Raw genomic sequence first — 20682 nt, 5'->3', positions numbered from 1 at the left:
TTTCCAACTTGCTCCAATTTTTGTACTTTCACCAATTTGCATACATTTTTTCTAAATCTGCCTGTCTGTTTGTCAATTTAGTTTGTCTTTGCTGGCCAGGTGCATCTCTATCTCTATGTCATTGTAACAACTGACTGAGAAATACTGATTTTGAGTGCTGAATCTAAGCCACAATAGATTTAATAAGTATTGTAAAGTAAGAAATTAATAATAAGTAAACTGACAGCTATCTTTCCAGTCTTAACACAACTGATAAACCTTCTGCAATTCATAATGGTTTTAGGTTCTTTGAAACATATTCTTTTCCACTTACATTAAAGATAGTCACAAATTCAATATATATTTGCAATTTTCCAGAGCACAACAGAAAATGGAAGAAATTAACTATTCCAGTTCTCACCTGTTTTGCAAATGCACATTGGATTTCCATCTACTTGTGCCAAGCAGGTGGAATTGTTTATACATGGATTGTAAGGCAGCTCACAGGGACTGAAGCGCTGGTGGCAGAAGTCACCAGTATAAAATGGAGGACAAATGCAGACAAACTGCCCCGGCTTCACAGATTCAAAACAGGTGGCTCCATTCAAGCATGGTTCAGATTCACATTCATTTATATCTTCACTGCAGTCTGGCCCTGTCCACCCTGCTGTACATGTGCATCTGCAGGGGTGAGAAAAAAAAAAAAAGAAAGAGAGCATTGACATGGCAGAATAAAAATTAACAGCTTGGCCCAATCACTTAATCACTTCCAACCCTTTCTATGTCAAAAAAACCCAAAAAAATTAAAACAATATCAATACTACATTTCTGCAATTAGTTTTTATTTTCCTGGCAATTGTATCATAATGCATTATGAATAAAATTTATATTCAGGTTATTATCCCAGAATTTATCTGAGGATAAATAAATAAAAGCAAAAGGACTTATTCTAAGTCACAGTATCACTTGGAGAACCATCTGGTTTAGGAAATGCAGATAGAATCATGTTTAGACCATTTTTAAGATGAAACAAGGACACAAATTATCAAACATGAAAAGTAAATTTTCTAAACGTTAAGGATTAGAAGAACATCTTTTCATATGTATGAAACTAGTAAGTACTCCAATGTTTGGGGTGAAATGCATCAGGCTGCATATCCAGTACGTTTAAGAAAGTAGGAATCATGAGGGATCCTAATTTCATTGTATTCTTTCTCTTTTTTGAATGCTTTTGTGATGATCTGGTAATGATAATACAGGAGAAAAAAATTCGACCAAAATCTAAATTACATCTGAATGTAAGGAACCTATCTACATGAATTAGAGAAATATCTTTTGTTATTCACAATATACATAAGATGTGGCTCTGTAAATTCAAAGGAAACAATTTGCTAATGCTTCAAACATTGCAGAGCCAAATTTCTTCACTAGCTGCAATAAAACAGGCCTCTATGTGCTTTAGAAGTCATACGTTCCTGTTACTTTCACTGTAAATAAAGTTGAATTTAATTTCATTTTTGCAGATATTTGGCAGGACAAGATACAATATGAAAGATGAACTATTCCAGCTCTTGTCTACTTTGATCAATATTGATTTCAGGTATTAAATCATTCAAATATATCTTCATCATTATAATTTGATAAGAAAATATGTTCTTAAATAACAAAAAGGTTGTTTAATGGAGAATCTGTTGTGTAGTTCTCTTTTGTAAGGCACAGGTATTTCTTGCCACAAGAAAGAAAAATTTCACCCCTTAAAAAAACCCAGTCTTTTCTTTCAGATTTTTTTTGTGTTCTGGGATTTCTTTCAGATTTTTTTGTGTTATTTAGTTGTGGGATAACATCACCATGTCACATAAAAAGAAATGGATATTACAAAGGAATTTTATTTATACTTTTAAAGGCCTGAGTATTTTAGCATTAAGGATTTAAAAATCAGGTTACTGTATTTTTCTCATGTTAAAAACTAATACCCCTTGCTATCAAAAATCATTCAGACATTCTTAAAATAACTGACAAAAAATCACATTTCAGAACGCATAGTTTAAAATACTTAAAACATACTTTTGGAAATATGGTTAAAAACAATTTCTTTTTATTCTCTGCTTATGCATAACAAACATACCTGCTTTTGATATACATGGCAGAATGCATTTATTATCTAGAAGCAACATCCACTGAATAACTGCATGCCTGATTAGTGCTTTACTGAATTTTCTCTTAAGTAGTCAATATATAAAAGCATCAGACTCTTACAAATTAAGCATCTCCAAATGTCTCGTAGTGAACATAGGAGAACAGTGACCCAACAGATGTTAATTGTTTTGCAGCTGCTCTTTTTTTTGTTGACTTCTTTTATGAAGTTGTGAATAAATTACTACTGATGCAGTACTACAAATTGGTATGTAGCACTTGGCTATGCTCCATTTTTAGCTTAAAAAGCTCATTAAGTGGAGAGCCTTTCACTTTGTATTAGGAGAACATGGTTCAGTTCTGACCTGGTCCAACTTTATGGACATAACTGAAGTGCAGAGGAGCAAACATTAAACAAATTTCATTCCCTTTTTTCCCCTAATGAGTTTCATAACTGCCTTTGAGTTATGTCAGTTATACAGAACAGTCAAAACTGTTCTGTATGACTACAGGGAACACTAGGTCACTGAAACACAGCAGTTATCTACACTGCACAACTAGCCAGTCCTACCCTGGCTTCATGCCAGCTCCCAGCTGAGGTGCAACAGTCAATATTAATGCAAAGGAGCAATTAATAACAGAGCTTTTTGTACTCTTTTCTGGGTTATTAAAAAGTGTTACTGGAAACCTCATTAAATGTGAAAAAAAATAATAAAATACACAGAAGCATCTATCCTGAGGCCCAGTTTTAAGAATCAAGACAAAATTTTGTGTTAATGAGAACAGTAATTTAAAAAAAAAGGTAAGGAGGTGTTAGGACTATTAAAAGTGAATTATAAATTAAACTATTATAGCTGTTATTCTTGGAAACTAACTGATCAAAAGGCAAAAATCCAAACACTTTTTCAAAATGACTAATTTTTTTCACTTCATTACAAAAATAAAGATGATTTCTAGAATTCTCAGGAAGAAAAAAAGGCTGATATATGCTTTTAAGAGTCCATATAAAGATAGTCAAAGCTGAATTTCTTTCTATTGTCTTACCAATTTGCCAGCATCAGTATTTTTCTTTCCAAGAACCAAATCCAAATACACCCACTGATATTAGAAAACCAAATCATGACTCTTTTATGTAAACTATTAATTTTAATAATATAAACCCCATTAACTTCTTAGGTTGTGATATGTGTAGAATTCCTCCAACACATATGAATCAGCTTCCATAAGCATTATTTCTTTACTTTCCATACATCTCTCTATAAATTGAAAAACTTTCTATAGAAAAACAACAAAAAAGAATGGAAAATGAAAATACACAACCTATATTTATGATTTCATATTTTACCACCTATATTAACATTAAAGTCGGAATTAAAAATTGCAAGCTCTATTCATGAATTGTATCTAGAGAAGTAGTGCTAAAGTAATAGTTTCCTCTGTCTCCATATGATGAGTTAAGTATTAAATTTGGTTCTTACCTGCTTGAAAATCCCCTTTCTACTTCTCACATTCCAGTGAAATATAGGTGTCACCTGCCTTATATCCTACATTAAAGGTTTTAAGGAATTAAAAAACGGAATAGTTTTAAGAATACCTGAATTGTTGATTTTGGAAAAAAGTTTCTGAGGTTCATCTAGACTCCCCTGCTCAAAACAGGCACAACCAGAATTTCCTCAGATCTGTGTCCAGCCTGGTTTTGAGTATCTAAAAGATGGAGACTCCACAGCCTCTCTGGGAAATCTATTCCAGCACCTGACCACCCTCACATTACAAAAAAGGAGCATTTTTTTATCTTCATGTGGAATTTCATGTAGCTTGCCTTCTGCCCACTACATATTTTCCTGTCACCGGATACCCCTGAGAAGAGTCTGCCTCCCTTTTTCTTGCTCTTTTTTATTAATTTTACATATTGGCAGGAGCTTCTGTGGGCCAAAACCATTTTTTCAGCTCGCTAGCTGCAGAGGCAGTCTCTCCTCAATCTTAAGAGTTCTAAAGTGGCTGTCTGTCAATTAGAAAATCATATTGATGGGTTTATTCCAAACTAGCTCAGCTAGAAGCTCTGGAAAATGCCAAAGCTTAACAAAAGCACATGGTTTGACTCTTGGGGATGGTCCTGTTCAGGGGCAGGAACAGGACACCATGATCCTTGTTGGTCCCTTCCAACTCAGCATCTTCTGTGATAAGCAGTAATATAGATGAATATTCCAGAGTACAACACATTTCAGAATAAGCTATTTTTTTCTTTTACATCTCTTTCTTTATAGCAGAAAAATACAAGAAACTGGTCTTTTTAGTCTTCTGCATAGAAAACATTTCAGAAAGTATCAGTCAGAGCACTTTGCCACAGATAAAGGTGGTTTTGCAGAAAAAATTACAATATTTAAGAAACACCAGAACTGCTTTTTCCCTAGTGGTTCAGTCAAAGTAACAGGAAGCCTAAACTGAACCCTCAGCTACAGTGCGCCCATCATTCAACTGCCTCTTTGACAAATTCTTGATAAGAAATGGCAAGACATTCAGTGAAGTTTAGGTCAGCATGTTAGCCATACAATACATGCAACAATGGACCATTCTACAGTAAGGATTTATGCTGTTTAGTGCATTCAATCAAATCAACTAACAGCCTGAGAAACCACAGTACTCAGTGACAAATTTATTCCTTGTAATCTAGAGGCTATTGGATCATCTGAAGTAGAGAAATAAGAGCTTGCTTTCAATACATACATAGCTTGAAATTTAGTGCACCAACACACGCCACAAAGCTCCAAGGACATACACTTCCAGTCACCACAAAGGCTTCAAACACTCGTGTTTCTATCTCTTCCTTCCTTCTACAAACATGTTTTTTTTTCTTTCATACTGTGAAAGTTTATTATGTTCTTTGTTCCACAGACAGCTACCAGACCTCTTTCACCAGCTTCAACCTGAAAAAGCTGTCACAAGTTTATCGCTGAAGTTCTTGTGCTCCTAAATCCTAAAATACTGTAAGTTCTTTACTCTCATATGCCACCCCCTAAGATAATCTAAAATTTTCACCTACATCTCTCCTCCTCTTCCCTAAATTCATTTGAGCCTGCCTTTACAATCATTACCATAATTCATTCCCTACTTTATTCCTAGAGCTCTCCATTTGTAACCAATCAAATGTTTGTAACCAATCAATCCTATTAACTGATTAGAGAAAGCATTAACCTGGGCTGCAGTGCTTATGCTCTGATGGAATTAACAACCTTGAAGGATATAGGACAGCAGTGGAGTAGTCGGGACCCTGAATTTTAGGAAAGGAAACTTTCAGTCGATTAGCAGTTTAGGTTAGATTTCAGTATTTGGGTCCATGGGATCCCCTAGGAAACTGCCTTCAGGGAACAGGGATCTGAACAAAGCTGGCAGATCTTTAGAGCACACTTCCTGATTTCCCCACGTAAGAAATCAGGTAAAGAAGGTGAAAGACCAGCATGCCTTAGTAAGTATCTCCTGGGCAAACTGAAGTGCTAGAAGGAAATACACAGGCGAGGAATAAGTGACATCTACCCTGGAGAGAATATGGGATGTCATCTGGGTATGTAGTAGTGGCATTAAGAAAGCTAAGGCCCATTTGGAGCTTAATTTGGCAAGAGCTGCAAAGAATAGGAAGGGATTTACAGGTATGTTTGCCACAAAACTTAGGTTAAAGAAAATGTACTGCTGCAATAAATGAGACAGGGGAACCGGAGAGAGATAACTGAGATATTCAACATTTTTCTTGTTAATCTCATTTCCCAACTCTCTGAAGCTCATGCCAGGTACTGAGGGACTGAAGTCCTTCCCATCCTGGGAGAAGGTCAGGTTTGAGGAATCTGAATATACCTAAGTGCATGGAATTCCATGAGATGCACCCTAGAGGCCTAAGGGAACTGGCTGATGTACCTCTCTCCAAAGGATTAACCAGTAAGTAACCAAAGACCAATTTTTCCATCACAGAGTAAATTGATAGGTGAATGTAAATTGCTAAAATCATACATTAAAGAAAGTCCATCTGCCTTTATCTCCTGTTTGAATAAGGATATGAAGCTAAAATTAGGGGAAAAAAACCCATTGTTATCTTTGTCATACACACACATACCATTTTTTAATTTAACTGAGATATAGATCCTGGCTTACAGGAAGTATATACGTCACCTGCAGTCTACAAACTGAATCTGAAGTGGTGGCTAAGAAAGCATAAATTAAGTACTTGGCGAATGGTACCAGGTAATAACAGACATGAATGGGTATTGACCCCAAACTGGAGAAAAATTATTTGTGAGGTCTATTGTTGAGAAGAGAGATAAAAAGATTAAGTTTCTGCTACTCTATTAATATTGTCAAAGGGTGTCTTTTGCATGTTTGATGCATACAGAAAACCTTCAAAGGGCTTATGTAGTTTTCATTCCCTTCCAGTTGAATTGCTTCAGACTTTTAATCATTGTTTTTTTTTTAAATTTTAAAGATGTACTCTATTTGTTCTGTATACTTTCCTCCCATAATTCTCTGCTCATGTTCTTCCATTTGGTAACAGTAACTAAAATTTATTCCTGATATTCTGTGTATTCAGGAACATTACACTACAAAAAAACTCCAAAAAACTGTATTTTAGAGGAACAGATAGAGAAAGTTGTATATGCTTGTTTTCTATATATTTCTTCCTTAATTCTCTATTTGAACCTGTGAGTTCACATAACCACAAGGTAACACTCAGCTCTATGAGACAGCAAGCTATATTTCAGCTTCTGCTTTAAGCTCTGTTTGAGCTGTAATGCACAGATTTCTGTTTCAGGAAACAGAATTTTACATGCTACAAAGGGTATTTATACTTTCAACTCTTTTTTTTTTTTTCATGCTGCTGCTTTATTTTTTTCCATTTTCCTGAACCAGAATATAAGATATACCTTATATCAGGCTGGATGCAACTTTCAGGCTACTGGACCCCAGAGATGAGGTACACACTAATTTTCTTTTTGTATCAAACTCTTTCCTTATTTATCCCAATAACACAAATTCATCCTGTCTACAAGGCCGGATAAATTTATATTGTTATCTGTTTCAGCCAGTAAACATTAAAATAATTAAAAATCTCTAGTCAAACTGTCTCATTTGAATGAGCGTTTGTGCTTTAAAAGTACAAGTGCTGAATACTTTGAATACTTTTAATTAAGAAAGACAACAAAACAAGTAAAAACTGTAATAAGCAAAACAGAAGATTATTTCTGTCATGTGGGAGGATCACTTGGGTCATATGGCCCTGAACCAGAAAATAAAACATGTTTGGTATCAACAGTCTAGTTCATAGACCATTACCATGGGCAAAAAGATTGTTGGAGTTCCTTCCCATCAGTCTTGCCTACTTAAATTCCTATTTTAGAAGCAATAGAAATTAATTTTAAAATAAAAAAAATTACCTCCAATATTTGGGTGCATTTTTTTACTCTTGCTTTATAGTTTTGGTTATTATCTAAGGTGGTTTGCCATCTTCAAGTTTTTTAAAATAAATTATAATAATATCTACAAATACTGAATCATCCCTTAAAATTTAGGAACTTCCAAGCCCCAAACTTACCACGATGTACAAAAAGAGTATCGTAGTAATATGAAAATTTTGGAATGTAGTTTAGCAAGTTATCACACAACACAGGGTGAAGAGAAAGAAAAGTCTGTTTAAATTTGTGTCCTGTGTGTCAAACAATTTTCTGAGTAGCAGTATTAATTTCTTGAATTACTGCAGACCCCCACAGCGAATGTTTATGCATTTTGGCATGTGAAGCTGCTCTTTGAGTAACATTCTCTATTAACTAAACCCACATTAGACTTCCTTCTGTTCCTGACAAAATGCGAAGGGAAAATGACAGAAATGCCTTTTTATCTTACCATCTCTGGTCACTAACACCAAGAGCTGCATTCTTTGCCAGTGTACCTTTCATCACTGGAACAACAACCAGTACAGCAGCAACAAGGTAATTCAAGATTTCACCATACAATCTGAGAGAAAGTATGTAATTTGCAGCCTTTTTAACAGGCAGCACCTCTCCAAAGATGTGACAAGGAGAAAACCCTAAATTTGTGAAAACTGAGCATCAGTAAATCAATGCTACTATAAACAGTAAGTAAATGATCTGCCTGCAATATCTTGGGTGGTACTGACTCACTTTGGTAGAGAAAAAAAGGGAAGTATTATTTCATTCTTTCAAGAATCAGAGGGAATCAGTTGTCATGTGACTTCCACGTTACAGCAAATTAATCTGTTAGATTGAGATGTTGAATAAATCAGCTATCAGTATGACACTCCATCTTTCAAGGATTTTGAATAAAAGGCTTCCTTCTCCCCAGTTGCCCGTTTGCTTGTGCTCCTCTCTGTTAATTTAATGCTGGTCTTTGATGGCAACTGGGTTTATTGCTGCACCTGTGGAAACTGGTACCTTCAGCACTATTTCCCCTTGGAAATCTCTTCCTCTACTCAAGATTGCTGTGCAAAGAGCCTAGTTGTTATGGAAAGCAGCTCAATGCCTTTCCTCGGTTTTTATTGCTCTGATACTTTCTGAGAGTTACAGGTAACTCTTACAGTATTTTAGTATTGAGACAAGTCCTCTTTGACCCGAGAAATCTGAAAGGAAGAAAATTGCTGCACTGAAAAAGTAGGAGCTATCACCTGAATGCAGGTAACAGCTCCTCCAGGAGAAACATTTGTTAAATTTGGGAAGTTTAGCAATGCAGTTGTAGTTCTGTCAATTGACCTCAAAGCTTTTCACTCTTTATACAGAGATTACACTGATTGCAGAAAAGAAAAAATGAACTCTTTGGGTAGAGTGCTCACAGTGGAAGGGACTTTGGCTCAGGGGGAGCAAAAGAGAGCCTTTCTGGTCTGTTCCTTCCAACACAGGCAATCAAAAAAGGCCAAATAAAGGTGATTACAATCGCAATCTTTATTAGCAATAATTAGCATGGCAATATGAAGTGCTAGATAACATGCTCCAACTCTGCAATTTTATGAAGCACGAACAATACAAATCTAACTGTGAAGACAGACTACCTTGACATTTAGAGAATTGGACATGAGAAAAAATTGAACATAATGTGCAGCTGTGCGTGTCGCTGGGCCCGGCACGCTCCACAAAATGCGCGCCACAGCCTGGTTGGGCCAGCCGCGTGGCCACTTCAGCCTTCGCTCCGAGCGGGGAGTGACTGAGGCAAACGGCTGGCTAGGGGAGCTCCTTCACGGCACAGGTGAAGGACTGCGTGCCCCTGGAAGGCAGGGAAGGGCCAGCTAGCTTGCAAAGGCAGCAAGGACAAGGCAGAGAGGCAGAAGTTCGTTGCAGCAGAGAGGAAGGCACAGACCAGAACGGAGATTGCAGCGAACTGCCACCCATCCGCCCCCAGGGGCGAGCAGTTCTAGATTTCCCAGAAGGGAGGAGCGCGTCACAGCAAACAAATCATATTACAGAACAGAATGATGAGCATGAGACAATAACAAATGAGGGAACAACATAGGAGGGACAACCCAGCCTGCACCAATCACCTTCTGCCCCGGGTAGAAGTTTCTGGGGCTGGGGAGTGGGCAGAAAAATGACAGGCAGGTGCGTTGCCAAAGTAACAGGGGAGGGGAAATCTAGATAATGAGAAAAACAAGGCGGGGATTATAGATGGACATGAAAATTGATACAAAAAGGCGGGAGTTACTATGGAAACCTGTGACGGACAGATAACTGCATGAGGGAGCGTGTGCAGGGAGTCTGGAGTCTGGGACAGAACCATCTTATAAAATACTGGAACCATTTTGAGTAACAAAACTACAACTTATAAAACAGACTGTAATACAACTTAGAACACCACCACCACACACCACAACAATAATGTGCACCAATCCAAAAGTCTGTGCAAATGACCTTGCATAATTATTTGAATGGATGAGCAAATAAATGTTTATCTCCTTCATATTGGAGTTTTTGAACTCTGCAAGTCATTTAAGCAAGAGATCTCTATCAGTCTGGGAGAGGAGTGGGGGACAACTGCTTCCAATAATCTATGGAAAATTTTTCAGAATTGTTGATTAATGTTTCTTAGGGTCTACTCAAGTTCCAAGGAAGAGACTCATAAAATATTTCTATGGCTCAGTCTGACGCAAAGCACTATCTGATCCAAGAATAGAAGCAAGAGTATAAGAAAACATTTATTTGAACAAATGGACTAATATATTATTTCTCTTTTTTCCCCCTTTTTTCTTTTTATTTATTCCAAACATAGAAGACATTGAATACTTTATGCCTAGAACAAATTAGATGCCTATAAAAAAACTGATAACCAAGGATAGATATAGTATTTATTATGGTAGAATATATTAGGTCATCGTGACATCGCTTAACCATATATATATTTATATATTTGAAGAGAACTATTGAAACATTTTCAACACTCTGCAGCAGTCATGCTAACTTCAACATTATAACTCAGATTTTCAAAAGAGCCTGTAGAAAATAAAACTTGGAAAGGCTAGAGAGTGTCATAATTAATACTGGCAGTCTAGAAAATACTTTGTAAATAGATTAAGGAGCAGAGATGTCCCTGTTTTCATATTTGTTATTAGAATAAGAGAAAGAAAAGAAAAAAAGGATTTGCACAAACTGCCCTTCATTAATATGCCGAATTATAACCTTTTACCCCTCACCTAACAGTGCAAGAGGATTGTAACCTCAAAAAAATACCACAGGCAATAACATTTCATCTTTCAAGACTAAATTTACCAAAAATCACCTAACACAGATCTTGATTAGTTTAGCCAAAGAATATTTATAGTAGCAAACCCTCGAAAATTTTTTTCAAGGAGTGCTACAATTCTGAAGCATATAAATAGTAAAAAAAAAAAAAAAAAAGAAAAATTAAGCATCTTCAAGCAAGGCAGTACTTCTCAAAGTTAGAAAAAACAGACAAGCAAACAAACAAATATATCTGCACTGCTCGAATACTGCAGTAACACATGAGGTAACTATTTTTCTACTGCAGATTCTGTTAAAAAACCCAAATTTGACTTGTCGTGTCCTGGCAAATAGCATTTTAAAAAAAATAGCTTTGTCCTTATAAAGATTATTGTTTTGATATAAGCTATAAAAGCAAACAACAAATATTATTTTTAGTGTGTCTCCAACAGTCAGTTATGTCTTTATCTACCTTTGATATCTACTGTTGTATAAACAATCCAACTTTCTTCTACGGGTGTCTCACTGAGTTATTTCAATAGGGCAAACCTATGAAAATTTTATGACTGTCCCTTCCAGACAGGGAATGAACAAGTCCAAGAGACCTACATATAACAATGCTTATGGATGCTCATAGAGAGCTGTGATTTTTTGTATTCATAGTCCCTTTTCTCCACCTGTGACCTTCAAAGATAAAGGCTCACTTCTATAACTCTGATAGATTCTTTTCATATATCCAAACTGGCATTTAGTAGAAGAAAATATGATGGTTACTGGTCCTGAATTAGTCTGCTTGATATTGCTGAAGAGTGAGCACTGTTTTATAGAGGACCTCTAACAGTGTACAGTCTGTAATTGCAGTCTAAACAAACTCCTATAATGCTTCTATTGATCTAACAGAGCACACACGGTGTAAATCCCAGACAAATCCAAAAAGAACAATTAACTAAAATTTTATTACCTATAGAAACTAGTGGTGGGGAAGCCAAAATTGATTTTCTAATTGTGTTTTGTATAGTTTACTTATACTAGAACTATTTAGTTTATAATTTTTACATGTGTACATGTGTTTCATATTATATTGTCATATACAAGCAATTATTTCTAAAATGCAACTGTTTTATCTAACTCATAATTTTTCAAAGTTGTTTTTTTTCTAAATATACAATAATGCTCTTCTCCAAAACCAATTTTTTAGTTCCCATCCCATTCTAATTTTTTTTAAGATATTGTGACTTTTATTCTCTGAAAATAATTCTCTACTTCAAAAGAAAATGCCTCATAATTGAAGATGAAACTTTGGTATTCTTTTGGCTGTGAAGTCATTTCAAGACAAAATAAATAGATGTAATGTCTTGACATTAAAACCGACACATTTAATTTACAAAAATTTTCACCTTTGACCACTTCAGAATTGCTTTAAGAACGTAGGAAAAAGAAACAATGCCTATGAAACCAATGAAAACTCTCCCAAGAAGTGAAGCATAGATTTTACTAATGACCTCTCAAGTCAAAGGAAAAAGTACTGTTTGTATAGTAATGAGAAAGACATCTACACCCTGTCCTTTTATGTGGAACTGTTTATTACTGATTCTCCATGGTTCAAAAGGATATAATGCCAGCAGCAATGCCCATAATCCTTGAAAGAATTTGTTCCTTTGTACATGTATTAGACATTGCTGATGCATGAAATATCTAATCTGTAGCTAACAAAGACAGATGGTTTTCCCATTTGTTTCTAATGAGTTCTATTATGAATCATGTGCAATAGAAGCATTACAATATTAGGATTAGAAATAATGAGGTAGTGAAATCTATCTTGAAAATTTTTTCAGACATTCTTTTTGTGCATTGCCTATCTTATTTCTATCCATTCTATTTTTAATTCTCACCATCCCATGACATCTCATCCAAGATTACTATGTGGTGGCAGCATTTTTGTTATTGAACAAAACTGTAGCTACAAAAGACAAGCCATTGAATTTCAGTTTTAGTGTCATTGCTACATAATGTGATGAGAGGATGAATTATGTTGAATATGGTCTTTGTGTCCAGCAATTCATCATGTTTTGTCTATGGAGGTGCTATGGTAGCGTCTGAAGTCTTGCTAAGGTGAAGGGAAACAGTCCTCTCATTATCTGTCAAACCAGTCATCTCATTGAATGCTATTATCAGGAAGGCTTTCCCCTTTGTGAAAACATTCTCTTTAGCACCTTCTTTTCCATCACGTGTGTGGAAACAGTTTCAAGGGTTATTTGCTCCATCATCTTTCCAGGGACCAGGGTAAGGTTAACTTGTCCACAGTTGCCCAGATCCTCCTTCTTGCCTTTCTTGAAAGTAACAGTCATTTTCTCCATTCCTAGCCTTCTTTTTTCTTCCTGTTTCCATTCCATTCTCTGACATATTTCCATAACCTTTCTTCTGATCCTTAAAAACCTCTCCTTGTCACCCAGATTTTTTAGACATTATCAAGAGCAGCGTCACAAGGTCTTGAGCCATTACCCTCAGAACTCAGGATATGTCCTATCAGGAGCCTGCATCTGAGAGTCTCCCAGTGTTTGCCATCACTCATCCTTCCTTCTGGTGCTGCCTTGTGACTCAGGTTAAGCTGATTGAGATGCTTCACTGGACAGAGCTTCTAGTTCATCCTCTGCTACCATGTCATGAGCCTACTCTGTAGTGGCAGAGCTCAGATAGGACAGGAACCCTCATCCTGCTGTCGAGGTTACAAGCTCCTAGCCTTCATTGTAACTGAAGTCTCCATTTCCAAAATCATATGCAAAGGCTCTTCCTGGTTCTCCTTCACTGTGTCTGGGAGTTCAGGTTCTTGTAATTGTAGGGTCTTGGAGAATATGATATTGTCCCCATCTCAGCTTCACAGAGTGCTGGGTCTTGGAGAATATGATATTGTCCCCCATCTCAGCTTCACAGACTGCCTCCTGAAGCTCCTTTGCTTGGCAATGCAGATCCTCCTCCAGCATACAAGGGCTTCCTCCCTTGTATGCTGGACAAGGCAAGGATACTATCTTCTGATCTCAGCCTCAATAAGAGGTTCCAGACATTTCTGCAGCTCCAGGCCTACAGAGCTGCATCCTCCCTGAGGAGCTCAGTCTGGTTTGAAGTCTCTATTGGGCTGATCTAGTTACTCCTGTGGATGGTCAGTGACAGTGCCCTGCAGCACCTCGCTACCTAAGTACACAGTGTCCTCAGTGGAATTTCTACCCTTCTACTCTGTTGGCTGTGCTCTGGGCTTGGCAGTCACATACGCTCTTTCTAGCGTTCGCTGAAAGCATGCTTGGCTGTCCTTAATGTGGAGTCAGCTGGAAACAAAAGCTTCAAGTCCCCATAAATCAAGGAAAGTTGGCAACAAAGCTTGTGGGACACTGCTGCAGCTTGTTAGCAGTCACAGCCTTCTGTAGCTATCCCTTCTGGGGAGCACCAGGCACCCTGAAGCTCTTCAAAGTTTCACAGTAGTCCTCTGATGACCCCAGGGGTTCCCAGGAAGCTTAGCATATCACAAGCTAGAGCCCATAAACTGCTGTACAAACTGCTTTGTTTGTTAGCTCTGCTCATGTATTATTAGTACATTATTTGCAATGGAAGTGTTTAACTGCCCTACAGCAATGATAAATTTGAGTAACTTATATTGCATTTCATATACTCTCAAAGCTATGCTTGAGGTACTTATTATTTTAGAAACTGGTTTAAATTCCCTCAATTTAACCTGTGAGTTCATCAAATGATCATTTTGCATCTCTGGGTGTTTGTAAACAAAATACATTATAAGAAAATTACTCAAAATCTATCCCCTAATGATTAAATATGCGAGGTGGAACAATGCTACTGTTCAGGAAGAAAAAGTTGATAAGCTAATTTTGGAGGGGGGGAAGGTATTTTCCAGGTACTTACCGTGTTTTGTTTCAAATTTTAATGTTTCATAGGGATTTTGAAAAAAATGTTCTTGTTCTTTGAGAAGATTGTTGAATTATGGCTAAAATATGCCCTGAGGAGTGCAGAATGTCAGTGACTGTTAAATAATGCTGAGGTGGCACAGCAATATTTTCTTTTTTTGCTAAAGGCAATACAAACCCTAAAGCTCATTTCACTGCAGTATAACAAGAAGCACACTACACAATTTGAGTTGTTAGCAGTATTACCACAGAAGAGCTATAAAACACTTGCCATCTTTAGAGGAAACACTTGTTTATGCTTTCACACATTTCTTTGGCGAATTCATTAGTAAATTTCCTGATTGTCTATATAAATAATTTAAAGATGATTTTGAGTAAGAAATATGTACATAACTTGGTACTAGGATGAAGGGAAAAAACCCTACAAATCTGAATGAAAGATAAGTCAGAAGTGCAACAGACAAATGTTTTGGTAAATGTCTCTATAGCAGGAGAGGAAGAGCTGGCCAAAGAATCCTGAACAAATGACACATAAGAGTTGCTGCTTGCAATAAGATACTTAAGAATTTGGCATCTGGGATCATTGAATAACAAGGTGATACCCATCTATGGGAAAAGCTGCTTCTTGCTTTTGGGGGCAAAAAAGTTAAGGAAGGGTATAGCAGTAGTTAAAAGGAATGTGAGTAAAAACAGAAGGCACACTGAACACAGCATTAAAATGATAATCATATCATGGCTTCCTTTAGAATTCCATGATAGTTTAAAACTCATTCATTTAGAGATGAACATATCTTTCAAATGCACTGTGTGAATAAGCATGCTTTTACTTATAGATCTTTCAGATATTTACACATCCCAAATTTAGGAATCACCTGCTTCCACAACCCAAAATAAATTCTTTCCAGAAGGGGAAAAAAAGAAGCAAAACAGTATGCTAGTTTTCTGTAACAGTACTGTAATTTAAGTATGCATGAGACCGAATAAATCCTAATGACTTAAAACTGGTCTTTTTTTGGTGAGCTTAGCACAGGTTGCACTAACAGAAAACCATTTTATTATTCTGAAAAGATGTGGCTTAAAATGTTAAGTACAAAGAGGGAAGCAATAGGGCAAGATGTACTTGGAAATGTACTGAGAAAGTAACAAGGAGGCAGGATATGTCTAACTCTGGTTGACAGCATGGTTATCCAAATTGTCAGCTGGCATAAATCATTATCTAAGTAAAGACAAAGAAGAATGATCATGGCATGGTTACTAATTGAAGAAGCATTGCTAAAGAAGACTAGCACAGTTTGAGATGAGTTCTGAAATCATGCAAAATAGCCTCTTCTACAAGCACAAATTATTCTTTCAGCTGGAATACAAAGGGAGATAGGGAAACTATGGCCTCCTACAGGACAGGATAAAGTACAGAAGAGTTTAAATGGAGAGAATTTAAATACAGACAATTGTTTTTGCACACATTAGCAGTAATTTCTCAGAAGTGCTTAAGGAACTTGAGCCTCAAATTTTAAGGTGACGTTGGCAGTTACCAACTTTTGTCCTTGCAGAACTTAGTGGGAAGGAGACCTTTCAGTATTTTATAACACAGCCAGGTGTATGATATCCATAACTGTGAAGGGGTAAATGGAGGCCTGTGATATTTTCCTTTTGCATGTTTTCTTACATCCTGTTGCACAAACAGGATGAAGGAAAGCATGCAATAAGGAAAATATCAACGATAAGAATGAGCAGGCAGGAAAAATGTCTGTTTCCAAAACAAAACAAACAAAAAAACCAAACAAAATAGCAAAGGGTCTTGATTGCAAAAATAAAATATCAACAGTGGATAAGATAGCATGAAGAATTGGACTTCAGTTTACACTGAGATAATAAAAACGTGTCTTAGTGGATGGATTCAAGTGCTGACAAGGATAACATTTCTGTACTCAACTGAAGCAAACACTGAATCTTTCATAAAACATAAAAGATAGATAAATCACATAAGAAAATATACTTAGGTAGGTCTAATTTCCTATTTCATCAGGAGAAGTACATTTGCATGTCATAAACAGAAAAACAGCAGCAAGGCACCATTTTATTCTTTATAAAAAACTTAACAACAGGAATTGACAAAATGAATTTGTGGATTCCAATATGAATATACAGAAAGAACTGAGTACTTTGGAAAGACACTTGATTAATTCTCCAAGTTCTAACATCATAATGATTACAGACAAGTTCCAAACTATTCTAAATCATTAGAAACTCAAGGTCATTCATAAAATTATGTTTACTGTTATTTGGCAAGAGAGTTCAATAGAATTTCACTCAAAATTTGGTAACAGTAAAGGAGACACAGGGGCTTTAATTAGGGTTTAATTAGGGCTAAACCTCAGAATTATTGATACAATAGAGGAGAAATAAGGAATTCAGCTGATACTAGATGAATCTGTCCATAAATGTTCAGAGCCGTAGTTTGAGATTTCATGTTATCATGAGAATTAAAATCACATGGCTCTGGAAATATATGCATGAAATATATGTATGAATTTTTTCTAAATTAATTTATTTGCCATATGTCATGAGCCAAACTGAAAACTGAGAAGGAAGAGAAAGATATTTCTCATTTTATCAGCTGAACATAAATTAAGTCAAGTTAAAGGGGACATATTAGAAGCTATTCACATCCAAAAAATCAAGCTTGACTACTGGTTCAGAATCTTTCTTATCTGATTTTTTTAAAAATGAAAATATGCATCTGAGAAGGCCTTATTTTGCTTTTTATTTTCCTATTGGGATGTGATTTACTTTTCTGCGATGGAATCCATAAAGAAAGATACTCGTGTGACAGATTTGTTGATACTTCAGTTTTGCCAGATAGTTTTCATTTCAAGATTCAACAATGAATAGCCACAGATAAAGAAAATCAACTCCAAAGTGAAGTTTTAAATTAGTAATTATGTTTTGAATAATTATTGTTTTATCACACATTTGAATTTGGTAGCAAAATGTTTCATTTTCATTATATTCACTTTCTTTCTATACAAAAAATATTTTTAAGCTGTTGCACAATAAATTACTTAGATTTTAAGTAACTGATGGTCTCAGCTGGGCTTGCAAATATTTATGGAAAAGTAAACTAATGAAGATTATCAAGGCATAAAAGGAAGTGAAATTTATTATCCCTTACATTAATTTAAGTTGCAAGAGGTATCAAGTACCAGTCACGGTGTGGCAAATTTCAAAGAAATTCAGAATATTCTGAGTATTGCTGCCAGCACCTCAACTTACAGCAGGAAAATAAACAGTGCCAAAACATGGTCACAGGCAAGAAAACTTCATTGCCTATCACTGATGAATCCTCAGATCACTTGCTGGCCTGACTTTGATCCAGAATAATGCCTATCCAAAACAATGCCTGGGCACAGATCAAGAACTGCAATGATCTTTTCTGTTAGGCAACTATAATCCAGTTATCCTGTTCTAAAAGCTACATTTAAGTTTAAAGGCATGACTGGATTTCCTCAGGTTCAGGTATCAGTTACTGCCAATACTTACCTGCCATAACACAAACACTTTGCCTTGTTGATGTAGCTTTTAACAGAAAAGTATTAGTAAAGGCAAAAAAGGAAAAAAACAAAAAACCAACACAGTTTTTAAATTAAGAGTAATTATGATCTTTTAGCATCTCTGAATACAAACAAGGACAGCTCTAATGATTGAAGTGAAATTGCTTTGTAATATATAAATAAAGCATTGAGCTATACTAATTTTCCTTGGTATTGCCAAGTCTCAGAGTCACTTTCAACTCTAGGTATCTTTGAAGATGTTGTTTTGTTTGGTGTAACCTGCCCCTTGTATATGATGATTCAATGGTATGTCTAATTTTCCTGTTCTGTTATGTCAACTAGGACAAATAGCTTTGAGAAAAAATATGCCTGGTGCTTACACTTCAAACCAATTTTCTTGTCAATATTTTCTGTAACAGTTCTGTATTTGCAAAATCCAGAAAAGTACTTCTTGAGCATTTTTATTCTCAATAAAAAATAGGAAGTCCTTGGATTTGTGCATAAGTTGTTGACCCAGCTATGAGTAAAATTAGAAGAAGCCCTGTTACCTTCTGCAATACATATAATGCTTTCTGGCTGGAAAAATTGGGAAAATGAAAGGACAGGTAAGGATTCATGGCTGCAAAATATCCATTCACCTAGAATTGTTCTTGAGGGTGGTAGACTACAAAGAGCTAAAAATATGAGAAAAATAAGAACCACAACAATTAAAATATTTAACTTTTTTTTTTACATTACATCAGGCTTTAAAAAGTGGAAAAATAGCAATTAAAGAGATTTTAACAGGTTTTCTCAACATTGCTCTACTTTCTGTTATTAGAATAAAAATATGCTACCAAACTAAGAAGTTTTATACCACATAAAAATATAGCTCTAAGATATCACAAATCATTATATATATATATAATGTTATTTGACTTAGTTATGTTTAGCTATTTGGGAAATCATTTCTCCATTGTCAACTGTGGTTAGTTTTCTTTCTGATTATTGTCTGTATTACCAGGAATATAATCACTGTACAACAGCTAGACTATGTACCATGTACAGTTATTACACTCAACTGTGTCCATTAAGAATTTACGTGACTCTTTTAGTATTGACATCATAATATAGACAAACCCTGGCTTCATGGAGCAGAAACTGATTACTAGATTGTTTATGGGATCTTAATCCTCACACTACTGAAATAAAATAATTTTTGAACCATAAATGCATGCATGAAATAAAGATTAGGGTTTAAGTTAAAAAAATATGGTTAGGTCACATCCTCATTCTTTGTCTGAGGGGATATAAATTTTAGTTAAATTACTCTTTTGGTGGAATTTTAAGCCACAAGATGGCAGCAATGATATAACCTCCTCATCCAACTGCCCACTACCACTGCTTTTAATAATCTCTTGTGTTGAGAGGGCAAATATGACAGAAAGAGAAACTATATTTTCTTTGACAAAATTAATTTCCAAACTTAGTTAATAAATATTTTTAAAATAATACTTTTTTCTTTTCCTTTATTTTTAATTTTACATATACCATTTAGTATATCTGCTGGCTTCACATGAAAGTACAGTGAAGCACAATGTCCATGACACAAGTCCTTTGCCCATTTGTGTAATAACATTTCCTTCCCAAGCAGGGAAACAAAATAATGGCTGGATGCATAAGCCTGGCCTTCCTGGAACACGACCATATGGTGAGGAGGTGCAACGCTTACCGATAGCTGTTGAAAAGGTCCGTGCAGGTGCCATTGTTTCTACAAGGCTCTGAATTGCATTCATTTGATTCCTTTTCACAAAATCTTCCTTCCCATCCAGGCAAGCAATCACACTGGTATCTCTGTAATACATTTAGTAAAATAAACAATCTGTTACTCTTCGCATTTTGATGTAATTACAAAAGTATTATTACTCGTTGTTGGAAGACATTAACAGACGGCAAAACAACTTTAGGAGTTTTTTAAAACCTGAGTACATAAATAAATTGCCACAGCATGCTGGTGAAATGTGTAATGTACCAGCATTGTGGCATCTACAGGTGTTTAGAGACTGCAAATAAGTAGATTTTTTGTTATTGAAATTTAGAAACAGACAGAGACAATTACATTTCAAAGATATATGGACTATGATCTTCACATAAAAAGCAAAGGGGTTTTATTTAATTTTCTAATACACTTAAAAATATAATAAATCAAGAGTCAGAACTCTGAAGGGAGTCCAGATTGAACAGTTGACTCAGACCTTTCTGTAATGACACTCTTACACTCTCCTGACCAATTAAAAGCTTGAAATATTTTATTGGAGCAAAGATAACAAAAAAAGAAAGGAAAATAACAATTTAAAGTCACACTCAGTATGATTGTCCTGGAGTGTGGAACAACTCCACTGATACCAATACTTCAAATGAAGTTAT

At 35.7% G+C, this 20682-nt stretch overlaps 1 protein-coding gene across 1 annotated transcript in view; it reads right to left on the bottom strand.

Moving 5' to 3' along the window:
• EYS (eyes shut homolog) overlaps positions 1-20682 on the bottom strand; it is a 702047-nt gene that overhangs the window by 423886 nt on the left and 257479 nt on the right. The window contains 2 exon segments of the mRNA XM_031057597.1: positions 401-660; positions 19988-20109. Of these exon segments, the coding sequence (XP_030913457.1) occupies positions 401-660; positions 19988-20109 (382 nt within the window).

This window comes from Geospiza fortis, unplaced genomic scaffold (assembly GCF_000277835.1).
Source record: "Geospiza fortis unplaced genomic scaffold, GeoFor_1.0 scaffold264, whole genome shotgun sequence".
Lineage (NCBI taxonomy): Eukaryota > Metazoa > Chordata > Aves > Passeriformes > Thraupidae > Geospiza > Geospiza fortis.
This window is presented reverse-complemented; position numbering and strand designations above follow the sequence as displayed.